Source organism: Prosopis cineraria, unplaced genomic scaffold (genome assembly GCF_029017545.1).
Source record: "Prosopis cineraria cultivar Desert tree isolate PC_DT_omini unplaced genomic scaffold, ASM2901754v1 PC4, whole genome shotgun sequence".
In the NCBI taxonomy this organism is placed as follows: domain Eukaryota; kingdom Viridiplantae; phylum Streptophyta; class Magnoliopsida; order Fabales; family Fabaceae; genus Prosopis; species Prosopis cineraria.
This window is the reverse complement of record NW_026555335.1, coordinates 33,607,254-33,620,866: the sequence shown is the minus strand read 5'-3', so window position 1 is coordinate 33,620,866 and position 13,613 is coordinate 33,607,254. Positions and strand designations below refer to the sequence as shown.

Here is a 13,613-nt window from a genome sequence, read left to right as displayed (position 1 = left end):
TTTGTGTTTTAAGTCAATTTTAATTTTATTTAAAATTAATTATTGCTATTATTATAAAAAAATATACAATATACTTTTTGGGACACATAAAAAATACTGGAGACTCAATTTTTTAAAGAAAAGTTGTTTATCTTAAAGTTCTTCAAAATACATTTTAAAGTATTTTATAAATTAAAAATGATAGAAATAAAATAATATGGACTTTTAATTTTTTTTTTAAAAAATATAGCTATAAAAAATGTACTTATAGAAAGATAATCTCTTTGTATAAAATGCCTTTGGTCTTAAAGGACTAATAAACATTCAATATATGTTGTAGAAAAAATAAAACTTAACATAGTCAAGTATTCGAGACAAGCTTAAACCTAATAGTGTATGACTTAAATTTTTTTGAGCCTATTCAAACCAACCTGAATGTTTAATAATTGATATTTTTTCAAGCCTAAACTTAAATAATGTTTAAGGATTTATTTAAATTTGGTACAAATTATTAACTCTAATTTCAACCACTACTTTAACATACATGGTTTTACATTTTGAAAATCAAACACATCCTTGCTTTTGCTTTCATTGTTTTCAAAGTTTGGATAAATGTATTTTTTTTAACTTTTGAAACCAAACACGCCATTATATATAACATAATTATCAATCAGAAGATTAAGAGCAAGAGATCAAAGAACCTGACGCGTCAATTCCTTGTGCTTTGTATTCTAAACCAATGCATTTTGAGAGCAACGTATCTGTGAAAATATTGATGATTGTTGGAAATAAAGAAATCCTACTTTTTTTTCGCCAAAAAGAGAAAGAAATCCCATGTTTAGTAATTTAAAAATAGATTAAAGATATATATGATTTGGGATGTGTCTAATTAAGTGGATTTAACTATTTGGTCATGAAATAATTTATCTTCAATCATATATACTTAATATAAAGAATTTAATATGGTATTAGAACCATTTGATCTAGGAACACACACAAAAAGGAGAAAAAATAGAGCAAACAAAAAAGCAACAAAAAGAAAAGGAAAAAAAAAACAGCAAAAAGAAGACTATAAAAGAAGAGAGAGAATGAAGATTATGGACCTAATCTTCCCTAGACTTAAAAAATAACACATAAAATGTGTCTAACTAAATAATTTAAACTATTTTAATGAAATGTATAATCCTCAAACATTCTTGATATAAAGAATTTAACAATGACTAGTATGTGTAAGAATTATTAAGTGAAACAGAAGATCTTGTTAAAGCCATAAAAAGGAAAGATTTTGAGATGAAGGAATTACGACACAAGAAACAGAACCAATGCTGATGATGGCTCCTTTTTTTTTTTTTTTTTTTCCTTTCTGATCATTCCTTCAATCACAGCCTTCGTCACCGAAGTTATTGCTTCCACGTTGACTTTAATAATCGCTTCTATAAACTCAAAAGTCCTCTTCATGAAAGAACCTTGGTTAAGGGTTTACCATGCCTTCATTATTCACCAACACACAATATCTAAACCTTGTGTGTTGCTTCCTTCATCTTCTTCACCATTTCTTCTCCATTAACTTTCTCAAAATCTATCACCACAAGCTTCACTTCCACAAATCCACCATCTGTGTCTCTGATCTCCTTGGATGTAGTTTCAAGCATTTGAGGGTTTCGACCAACTAGAAGGATATTGAGCCCTTTTGGAAGCCAATTCCAAGGAAATGGCTTTGCCGATTCTGTCGGTCGACCCCGTGAGGATAACCCATGAATCATAGGTTTTGAGATTCTTGGATGGCCTCAAAAACATAACCCACACCCACCTTACAAACGGATGAAATCTTGGAAAGAGTGATGAATCCTAAGGAGCATGCTGCCATTAGGAAGATATCTTGCCACTCCATGGCCATACCCATACCCACAATAATTGAGTTCAAGGATCTAACTTTACTCTATAATTAAAATCATATAATATACTCCCTCCAATCCTATTTATAAGGTAGAGAGAGAAGATTTTATTTATTTATTTATAAGTCATCCTATTAAATTTTTATTGTAAATTTTTTCATTTAACTTTCATTAAATGTTGAAGAGAGAAAATATATTATTAATATATATATATATATATATTTAATAAGAGTAAAGTTAAGAAATTGTTAAATTTCTAGACATAGTTAATGAGTTTCAAAATTTTATTTGGTTCTGATAAAATATGTTAGAAGTGCCTTATAAATAGAACTAATAAAGTATATGGCTATTTAAATGCACACATTTACGACTGCCAAAGTCTTGTTATAATATATGAATATCGTATGGTAAGTCTGAGAGAATATATCATTAATTAGTAGTTGAATGAATTGAATATAATGAAGTTATGAATGTACAATGTTTCCAACATATATATATATATATTTCAGTTTAGTAGATAAAACTTGAAAGTATAACGTGATCATCATTTAATCCATTGAGAAAAGTTTAGTCAACTAAATTTATATTGATCATATATGTACATAATTAAATTTAAATTTCTATCTAAAATGTAGAAAACGGTTATGAAACAAAAGTGTATTGCATTTATAAAACATAAAAAAAAATGTTTCATGAAACAAAATGCAAGCTACACTGCTCATGACAGTTTTTTTAGAAAATCTTAATGAAAGTTCATTAAAAAAATTTAATTTCTTACAAGAATACCGACCAGACTTGACATTTGTTAAAATAATATCTAAAATCTTTTTAAGAATTAAGTGCCTGTTTGGTTTTTCATTGGTCAAAAATGAGTTTGTCAAAAGTTTATGTGACAAAAATTAGTTTAATAAAAGTTAGTTATTATAATGCAATTTGTTTGGATATATTTTTTTTCAAAAGTCATAAACTAAAAGTTTTTTAAATTATATATATATATATATATATTAAAAAGTGCTTTTGAATTTAGTATTATGAAAAAGGACATTGATTTTTATGGTTTATAATTTTTGTTCTACAAATACAATATATTAAAAATATTTGAAAAATATATGTGATAAATTATAACTATAGATTTTTGAGTTACAAATTTTAAAAATTCAACAATTAACACGTCATTGTTTTATATTAATATTTTTTTTCGAGTTCTTAATTAGCATTCTCCCTAAAGCCAGCTGGTTCAAGAAATAAATTGATTTATTAACTTTTTTTTAACTAATAACGGTGTTTGTTACATGTAAAACATTTTTAATATTTTACATGGACAATTTTGGATCACAGATATTTTATTTTGATAATTATTTTTATTGCCCACTCTTTTATCCTTCTCTCTCCTCCTATGCGTTTTTTTCCCTCCTCTTTCTGCTAAGCTCAACTAAAGAAAAACGAGAAGAGATACAACTTACAAGTGATGGAAGGGGCAATATAGTAAAATAAAAAAATTAAGTATACATTTAACTCCCTTATTAATACCAAATACACAAATGTGAGTTCCAAAAGCTACTGATAGTTATATTGTTAAAATCCACGTTTAATCACATTTGGAATGTAGTTTGAAAAAGTGCTTTAATTTTATTCATATTTTTTTATCCAAACAACTTTTAATTTTTAGAAATTGCTCAAAGTACTTTCTAAAAGCTAGATGCATCCAGAAACAGAAAAAAAAAAAAGAAAAAAAAGAGAAGAAAAGCTAGATGTATCGAAACAAGCCCAAAGTGTGTGTTTCGTTAACCAACTTTTAACAATTGCGAAGTATTTTTGTGGATCAACAAATGCTAAAGTTGTTTGGTTTACAAAAATAAATTTCAAAGTTTATTGAAAAATTCATTGAAAGTTCATTTCCTTGAACTTTCACTCAAGTTTCCATTTGAAGAGGGGAGTGGGGCAGTGACAAGGAAGTGACAAATTTTTATTTTTGGGGTAAGATTCATTTTGGATAAAGTAGCAAATTTAGTTATATATTATTTTTTGAGGAGCATCTGATAGTCTAAACTATTAAATGGTGCAAAATAAATCACGAACTTTCAAAAATGGAGCATCAGTAGCCCGCCGTTAACTTTAGCTAACGGACATTATGTGGGGCCCACAATAACACGTAGCACGACATGTCAATATGATAAAGGTGCAAATTTAGCCACGAATTATTTTTTAAGAAGCACTGGGTAGCCTTTACTATAAAAACGGACCATCCAATACTTTTCCCTCAATTTTGACCAAATATAATTTATTTTTATACTTATGAAGCCCATAAAGCATTAATCTCTACAATATTCTTGCCTTTGTTCTCAATATCAACTCTAGAAGAAGAGGTTCAGTGAGTTCTTATCTGAAGACATTCACAAGGACGATGTTAATGAAGTAAAAGCTTTATTTTACTATGTATGAAGGAAGCTTGATTCTAGTTTAATTTAATCACGAATTATTCCTTCTACTTTGTTAGCGTTGTCTTTGTGGGTGTCTTCAGATAAGAACTCTTTGAATCTCTTTCCTGAGCTGTGATTAAGAATGAAGGCATGAAGATTGAATAAATTAATGCTTTATGGGTCTAAAAAGTATAAAAATAAATGATGTTTGGTCAAAATTGAGGGGAAGGTGTTGGATGGTCCTTTTTCTATGGTATAAGCTACTCAGTGCTCATTGAAAAATAGTTCATGGCTAAATTTGTACCTTTACCATGCTGATGTATCATGCCCGTGTTGTGCCATATGTTATTGTGGGCTTCAATAATGTCCATCTTTAGCAGCGGGCTATTAGATGCTCCATTTTTGAAAACTCACAATTTATTTTGCACCATCTGATAGTTTATGCTACCAGATGCTCGTTGAAAAATAGTATGTGGCCAAGCAACTTTATCCATTCATGTTTATCCCTAATCTTTTCTTGAGGAGTGCTGGGTACTCTATATTGATAAGTGGGGCAATTTTTTCCTTATTAAACCCTACTTAGTAAAGGTAGTAATAGGGTTTACCCTTAAACCCAAACTAATGAAGTTGGCAATAGGGTCTTATGATACCTTTGTGTTCGAGATGGGGGAATCTATGGTATGAGAATTTGCATGGAGCCTTAGCTAAGTCACCCCTTATGATTGGAGAGCTTGGACTATCCTAGCCATATGGGTTTAGCTCTTAATAATTGTGTAGCATATTGATTCAGTCGATAGTGATGGAGGTTTAGAGATTTGGATGGTCATACATTGCATTGAATTAAATGATATTGATATTAATTGTTTTATAAATTTTTCCACTTTGCATGCCTATGATTGTTTAACTTGCACGTTCATGTTGTAGATTACCTTGGTTGTTGAGTAGTTATACTCATCCAATTATTTAATATTTTACAGGCATTAGCTTTGGTCAAGATAGGAGAAAGGCTCTTAAGGTTTAAGGATTAGCTATTCTCATAATAATGCCTTGTATTCTTTTGTTTATGTGTAATTTATGTTGATATTGTTAACTATGATGTTTATTTTGGATACTTGCATCATTGCATGCATTTAAGTTATTTGTTGGCTGTATTTTGTGCGTTGGGTCAAAATGCATGCATGGTTAAGGCATAATCAAGGCTAAGATACTGGTGCAAGTAGGTTTATGGTAAATGTAAGGTTGCAAACGATTATTTTGGTAATTTGAATTGATAATTACCTTCCTCTTACTTTTGATGAAATTGGGGTTGAGGACAAAAATTGAGTTCTGGTTCACGATTGTGTATATTGTGGTGTATTGCACAGGTCATTCTAAGTCCTTTTAAGTCTGATCTAGGTGGTTATATGAACTTATGACACTTTGGTTGGGGTTTGGACACCCATATTATTGTGAAAAGTGTAAAAAGTGACTAAAAGTATGTTTGGGTGTTTAACTCCTTTATTTGAATGAATTTTAATATGAGACTTATGTCATTAGTTAGCTCTTTGTAAGTGCTATTTGCGATAGATACCTTAATCGAATGTTGGATAGAGACTTGGAGTGCATTGAAAGTTGGCCCCCAAGTCTATCTTTTGCTGCCATGCTTGTGTAGCTTGCTGTTATGAATGGCCCCTTAGCCGCAATGAATTGCACAGTAGAGGCTTAACATGGCACACGTGTGTGTTGGCTGTACTAAATGGCCTCAACGTATGCATCTTTAATTGTAGGGAACAACCTAGGGTTTCATCAAAATTAAGTTTTTGTCCTCTTCTTTCAAATGTTTTTCAAATGAGTGATATCACAAGCTTCCGCACACTCTTTAACTCTAATTTTTCCTTTTTAAATAGATCATTTATAAATGATAAAAACTTGGGATCTTGTTTGAAAAAGCTTAATTATTGAAGAGAATTTTGATTAACTGGTTAAACTGAATTATAATGAGGAGATTTTAGAAATGCAGAAAAGTTAATTTTCCCAACTAAACGCATTCATTCTTTATCAACATTTTGTTATGATTTTACAGATTTAATCTAAACTATCTACATCTTGCTATAGTGGAAAGGAGGGGTAGTGGAGGGGCACCTTAAAGGAAAGAAACCGATTCCACAATGGACACCTCCATTTCGATTGATCATTTGTTTTTCAATTTAGAAACATTTTCAATATTAATTTTTAACATTTTAGACGAGTTATTTGTTTTCTGAAATTAATCATCCAATTCAAATTAATCAAGTCAAATTATGTTTGGTTACTAATTAAATTTACGTACTAGATCTAAATTGAATGAGATCTCCGTGATTCAATTAGATAGTCTTGATTCCTTAACTGAATAAATCCAACAAACTTATAATTTACTCACTTTGATCCTTTTTATAAGGTCATGTTAACTGCTTTCCTGAAACAACTCTTTAATTGGTAAAGTTTATTGGGGAGAAATGATGATAAAAGCCATTATTATAAAGAGACAATTGTATTTTTGGAAATTAGTCATAAATTAGATTTTAACCCTGTGATACACGGAGTTTAACATTTTATTCAATTTGAGGACAATGAAAAAAAAGTAAGAAGAAAATGTTAATATCATTAGAAAATAAAAATAAATAACAATATATTACATCATAATTTTTAAGGTAATTTTTTAATCAAATAATGATTAAATTTTTTTTTTGTTAACATCAAAGGTTAGATTATACTATTTTCACAAGTTGAAAAGAAATATTATATAAAATATGAGTTTATTTAAGAATTTTTCTTGTAATTTATATTTTTTATAATTTGCTGTCCATATCAAAATTTAGTATAATATTTTATTCTAAAATTTATAACCTATGCAATTTACGGGAATAATATATAATTTATTTTTAATTAAATCTCATCTTTTAATAAAGTAGTTATTTATTTTTAAATTAACACTATCTTTCTATATTTACTATTTAATTGGATGTTTAACTATAAAATAATTACACCTTTAAAAATTAAAAATATCTTATACTTTTTAATATCCAAACCTTGAGAAATAACTCTTAAAAATTACCTTATATTTTTAAATGAATGGAGTAAGTTTATTAAAATAATATTTCAAACATGTAGGTATAGAAAAATTAATGAAATTAGACATAAATTAGTTAATATAATTTGTGTTTATGTTTATTTAAATTTTATTACATATCTAGCATCTATTGTTTTTATTAAGAATCTTATATCCATATATAATTTTTGTTATAAATCCTACATAAATTATAGGTTCCACAATTATTTTCTTTATTATTGGCAACTCCTTTGCATATCAAACAGATATTATTTTTATTAAAAATTTTATATTCACACCAAATTTTACCATGAATTCTACGTGATCTTTCAAGATATAAAAATCTTCATATTTTTTATATATTGTCTAAATTTTTAACTTGTATAAATGTTAGTCCCACACCCACATTTTTTAATGGCAGATTACACATATACTTTTTTATCGAATCCCACAACTATACTATTTATTTTCTTTAACAAAATCATCCATTAACTAATTTTTAAAAATTATTTTTTAAAATAATTATTAATTTAATTTTATTAATTAAATTATAGGTCTGTCGACCACTTTTTTATCATTAGAAATTTCTTTACAAATCTAACACATACTATTTTTACCATGGTCTTTGAAAACATAAAAAAATTATTATACCTTACATCTTGTCTAAATTTTTAAAATTTAAAATTATATTCCCCCACTCACATTTTTTAATTGTAGGTCTACAAACCATTTCTTTAAATCACACTATTTTAATTTTTAAAAAGTTAAGTTTATTAAAATCTCACATTCTTTCCATTCCCATTAGATCCTCAATTCATACTGATTTTAAAATGTATAAACATATAAAAGAATCAATAGCCAAGCCCACCTTTTGCACCTTTAGCTTTTAAATTTATTTAGGTTGGTTTAACTATCCCAAATTTTTAAAAATTATTTTATTTTATTTTTCTCTTTATTGAGTCCAGAAACTGTGTTTTTGAATATTTTTTTGGCCAATTTATATATTTAACATGTTAAAAAAGTTACAAAATTAATTTTTTAATAATTTAAATAATTTTCATATAATATTGATATTTAAATAGAGCATTTTAGTTCAACATATATAACTTAATGGTCAACTAATGGTTAATTGAATGAAAATAAAATTTTAAAAATTGATAACAAATTTTAAAAATTTTATATTCACCACCAATTTTTACCATGAATTCTACATGATTTTTCAAGATATAGAAATCTTCATATTTTTTATACATTGTTTAAATTTTTAACTTTTATAAATGTTGGTCCCGCATCCATATTTTTAATGGTGGATCACACATCTACTTTTTTACGTCAACTAATAGTTAGGTAAGTGAAAATAAAATTTTAAAAATAGAAGGAAGGCTTGTATTTTATAATTATCTATATTAAAAAAAATATTCATATAGGTTTCCAAAAATAGAAAACATGTATTATTAATTAAGATAAAACAAAGGGAATGTCAAAATATTTTACTCATTTTTAATTGTAAGTTTCATATTAATAATTTAATTTTTTATGGGTCCCACATATAAAAAATTTATAGTTAAATTTAACTCTTGACACCTCTAGTTTTAGGATTTATTTAGGCTAGATTAACTACTTTAAATTATTTTATTTTATTTTTCTCTTTATTGAGTTTATAAACTGCATCTTTAAATATATATTTTTGACTCATTTATATATTTGATTTTTAAAAAAGTTACAAAATAAATACAATTAGATAAAAAAATTCTTTTTTTGGAAATTTAAATGATTTTTAGGCAACATTTATATTTAAATAGGTGTATTTTAGTTCAACATAGTTAACTAATGATTACATAGATTAAAAATAAAATCTTAACTATTCACACTAAAAGATATTCATATAGGTTTCAAAAAATATAAGAGAAATATTATTAATTAAGATAAAAATAAATAATATATTTTACTCATTTTTAATCATATATCTCACATGTATCTCTTTTACTACATGATCCACTTTATTCTTTTTCTTTTTTATTTATTATAAACCGTTGAAAAATTAAAAAAAAAGTAAAAAAAGTTAGATAGATACTATAGATCTACAACACTCATTCATAACAAATTTTGAAAAGGTCACGGATGGGTACTGAGCAATACCCATCTGTAACAATAACAAATTAACCAAAAAAAAAACAACAAATTTTAAAAAAAGTTGGGTGGGTATTGTAGATATACAGTATCCACCTGATGCTATTTACATAATATTATAGATGTTTCATTAAATTTTATAAATGATCTTATATTAATGATCAATGAGTAGTAAGGTCTTATAAATATGATTGAAGAAAGTATTAATTATTAGATCTAGATCTAGTTCACTTAATGAGATGTGTATTCTAATAGGGAGAATGGTTTTTTCAAAAAGAAATATATCTTGATAATTTTTAAATATTGATAAAAAGTAAAGACTATAATTGAGACACTTGTTGAATAAGTGGGTGGATCTTGAAAAACAAATTAATGAAGGCATAATTTATACTTAAAATAAATATTAATATTTTGAAAAATAATTTGAAATAGGAAAAATGACAATTAAGGATTCCTAAGGACATTAATCTCAATTAAGGACTATAAACTTTTGAAATCCCATGGTTCTTAATTGGAACACAAAATATAGTTTATCTTAAATGCCCTTGAAATTTATTAATATGAAGTGAGATTCACTAACGCCACTTAAAAATTTACTAACCCAACTTAAAAAAAGTACTAACGTATATTGTAAAAATATGAAACCTCACTTAATAATCGATTGTTTAACAAAAAGTGTCACTTAAAAATTCACTAACTCAATTTGAAAAAAATTTTTAAAGTATATTGTGAAAACATAAAACCCCACTTAAAAATTAATTGTTAAATAAAAAGCGCTATTTGAGAATTTACTAACCTAACTTAAAAAAATTTCTAACGTATATTGTGAAAAAATAAAATCTCACTTGAAAATTGATTGTTTAACAAAAAGTGACTTGTTCAAATTGAAATCCATTAATGTGAGATGGGTTTGACTAACGCCACTTGAAAATTCATTAACTTGACATGAAAAAATTGCTAACGTATATTGTGAAAATAACATAATTGAAATTTCAACATAATTTGGTTTTTTTTTCTTAGGAGCATTTAAGATAAACTACATTTTTTTATCCCAAGGTCCTTAATTGAGATGTTAAAATTTTATGGTCTTTAATTGGGATTAATATCCTTAGGGGGTCCTTAATTATTTAAAATATCTATTAGATTATATCAACGATATAATTTAATATAATTAAATACTAAAAAATTGTATAAAACATAAAATTATAATAAGATAAAAAAATCTCTCTTTATACAAATAACTTTTTCCATCTGGATCATATTTTCATTAAATAGAATCTATGAACCTTTTTTGCAATAAAAATTTTTACAAATATTTTTTTAATTATTACTTTTTCATTTTTAAAAATATAGTTATTTAAGATTATAGTACATTTTAGTATATTAATTTTTTAATGGGATAAATGAAATTTTCTAAAGGAACAAGTGAATTTTTTTAGTGGAAAACTTAAATTATTTGGATCATCTTACATGTTCTTTCCTTCAATAGTGGGGCTAATTGCCCCCTCGATGGTAGATGCAAGTATGTCCCCCTTAACAGATTTAAATCACCTACCAATTTAAAATCCTTACATATACGATAAAAATCCCACCATTACATATATATAACGTCAGCCCTTAGTTCCAATACATTCACACAGACTCATAATAGATCAGAAAGAACAAACTCAAAAGCATACAATGAGATATATAATAACTATATATATAGACACAAACATGAAAATCCACAATAACCAAACCACGAAGTTGTACAATTATGAAGCTTTGGAATTAATCCTTACAAAGGGTTTCTTTGCGCAGGGCAAGAAAGGCACGCATGAGATACCAATCACAGAAGGCATGAGGAAGAGCTCCAACGAGAAGTCGCTGTAGAGAATGAACCAAATTAGGTTCACACTCTCTCTCGTGCCCTATACATCCACAGCTTGCTTTACTGTACTTTTCTGCAGATGGAACCAATAGAGACGCCTTCATCTTTGTCATCTTCGTTGCCACATACAGTGGTACCTACATTTCACCAAAAAAAAAAACAAAAAAAAACAAAACAAAATACAACCTTAATTATTTCCATTGATTGAATCAAGACATGACATTAAAGCTCAATCCAGGTTGTCCAGTAAACTGATGAACTAGTCTCCTAGTCAAGAGTTTTAGACAGGTAGATCAAGTTGAATTTTTTTTTTTCTCTCCTTGCCAAAGCTGAAATGACATCGTTTTGAGTTAAAGAAAACAGAAAAAATAGAAATCTGTCATATTTGTGCTTTAATAACTGTGTTTTGTTAGATTATGTGAGGATTATATATGAAAGATCCATTTATGATGGTAAATTTGTGTTTTTTTATTTAAATATTACTCTTTTCAAGGTTTTATATGGAATTTTTTTTTTGTATATTTTTAATCATGACTAGGTTGATCTTGATTTAATCACATTTAGGTCACTCAATCTTGAACCTTTACCTCGACCAATTCAATGATGAATCTGGTTTCTGTACTTTGATCAAAACTCAAAATAACATATTTCACATACATCCTCTTTTTACTCACCTGACACTGGATATCAATTCCTTGCGTTTTGTACTCTAAACTGATGCATTTCGACAACATTGCAACATATCTGTGGAGCCAACGTAATAATAACAATAATTATATATATATGGATCGTAAGTGAGGTTTAACTAATTTTAATCGGTTGATAGATAGAACTTACGCTTTTGTAGCAGAATATGTGGTGTGGAGAGGAAAGGAAGGGACTACAGAAGCAGAAGCTGATCCAATGTTAACAATGGCTCCTTTCTTCTTCTTCATCATCTTTGGAAGTATTGCCTTTGTCATCCAAGTGGGTCCCTCAAGATTCACCTTCACGACAGCATCAATAATCTCAGGATCATTCTCATGAAAGAACCTCGGATATGGTTCTCCTATGCCGGCGTTGTTGATCAGAATTCCCACGTCATCTAAACCTTCCGTTGCTTCCTCCATCTTCTTCACTATTTCTTCTCCATTAACGTTCTCAAAGTCAATCACTGCAAGCTTCACTTCGACTTCGTCACCATGTTTATCTCTTATCTCCTTCATCGTAGCTTCGAGCTTCTTATGGCTTCGACCGACCAGAAGGATGTTGAGTCCCTTGGAAGCCAGTTCGAAGGAAAGGGCTTTCCCGATTCCGTCGGTCGAACCGGTGACGATAGCCCATGAGCCGTAGGTTTTGAGGTTCTTGGGTGGCCTCAACACCATAACCCACACCCACTTCACAAGTGATGTCAGAGTTTTGAGAAGAGTGATGAATCCTAAGGAGCATGTTGCCACCAGGAAAATATCTGGCCACTTCAATTCCATTATGATACAGATTGATTAAACTAAGAGGAACCTCACTAGTTGGAATATGGACTTATTGGAATAAATTATATTTGATGAGAAGATTCAGAAGTTGTTGATCAAGTTGATCCAACTTTCATGAGAGGAGATCCGAATTTTTGTCCCAATTTTGTTAAATTACTAGCATAAATAGGAATATGTTGAAGTAAAAAGGACTGAGTCAGTTGGCTTGCATGCGAAGTGTTGGATTTTAAGAGAAATTGAAGGAGCAGAAAGGAGGAGGAACCACGAACGTACGACATCGTATTTGTACGATGACTTGTCTTTAATTTCTTCATTATTATTATTATGATGTTTGGACTTTGGATCTGTTGCAAGTACAGTATAAAGAGAGAGTTAATTTTAAAAGACTAATTTATCATATGGAGAATCCTCATAAACCACTGCAAAGTGGATGTTCATAGTGAACTCACTTTACGGCACTTCATTCAACTTCCCATCAATTAAAACCTTTTATAGATAGTCCTTTTTCTAAAACTAATGTTTTAATGAAAGCACTATTATGAGTACAAGCTTAAAGAAATAACCCATCTTAAAAATTTAACCTATTGGGTGAAAAAATCTTTTATATTTATAAATTTTATATCAATTGTGAAGCTTTTTAATGTGAAACTTGTGACAGAATTCTACTCGAACTGATGCAGAAAGGCCACCAAACAAACCAACTATCACCACGGAACCATTTTCACTTGCGAAAGGGCAATGGATTCGACCTCGTGAATATGCTGAGAGGTTATTTACTTTTTT

The 13,613-nt window shown here is 28.1% G+C and overlaps 1 protein-coding gene and 1 pseudogene across 1 annotated transcript; both read right to left on the bottom strand.

Moving 5' to 3' along the window:
* Window positions 1-1,359: 1,359 nt before the first annotated feature.
* On the bottom strand, window positions 1,360-1,870 carry LOC129308179 (very-long-chain 3-oxoacyl-CoA reductase 1-like; annotated as a pseudogene).
* Window positions 1,871-11,238: 9,368 nt separating this feature from the next.
* Window positions 11,239-12,827, bottom strand: LOC129308002 (very-long-chain 3-oxoacyl-CoA reductase 1-like). Its single transcript, XM_054948957.1, has 3 exons — window positions 12,199-12,827; window positions 12,036-12,105; window positions 11,239-11,498 (listed from the first exon to the last, which is right to left on the bottom strand). Exons 1-3 carry the CDS (start codon window positions 12,825-12,827, stop codon window positions 11,262-11,264), a joined length of 936 nt encoding a protein of 311 aa, XP_054804932.1. The 3' UTR covers window positions 11,239-11,261.
* Between the last annotated feature and the right edge of the window lie 786 nt (window positions 12,828-13,613).

What these genes read in the sequence shown, in the direction of transcription:
- LOC129308002 (XM_054948957.1), bottom strand. Translation starts at nt 12,827, where the DNA reads ATGGAATTGAAGTGGCCAGATATTTTCCTGGTGGCAACATGCTCCTTA. An exon ending in ACATATTCTGCTACAAAAGC is followed by an intron (nt 12,106 to 12,198) that starts GTAAGTTCTATC and finishes TTGGCTCCACAG; the next exon opens with ATATGTTGCAATGTTGTCGA. An exon ending in GAATTGATATCCAGTGTCAG is followed by an intron (nt 11,499 to 12,035) that starts GTGAGTAAAAAG and finishes GGTGAAATGTAG; the next exon opens with GTACCACTGTATGTGGCAAC.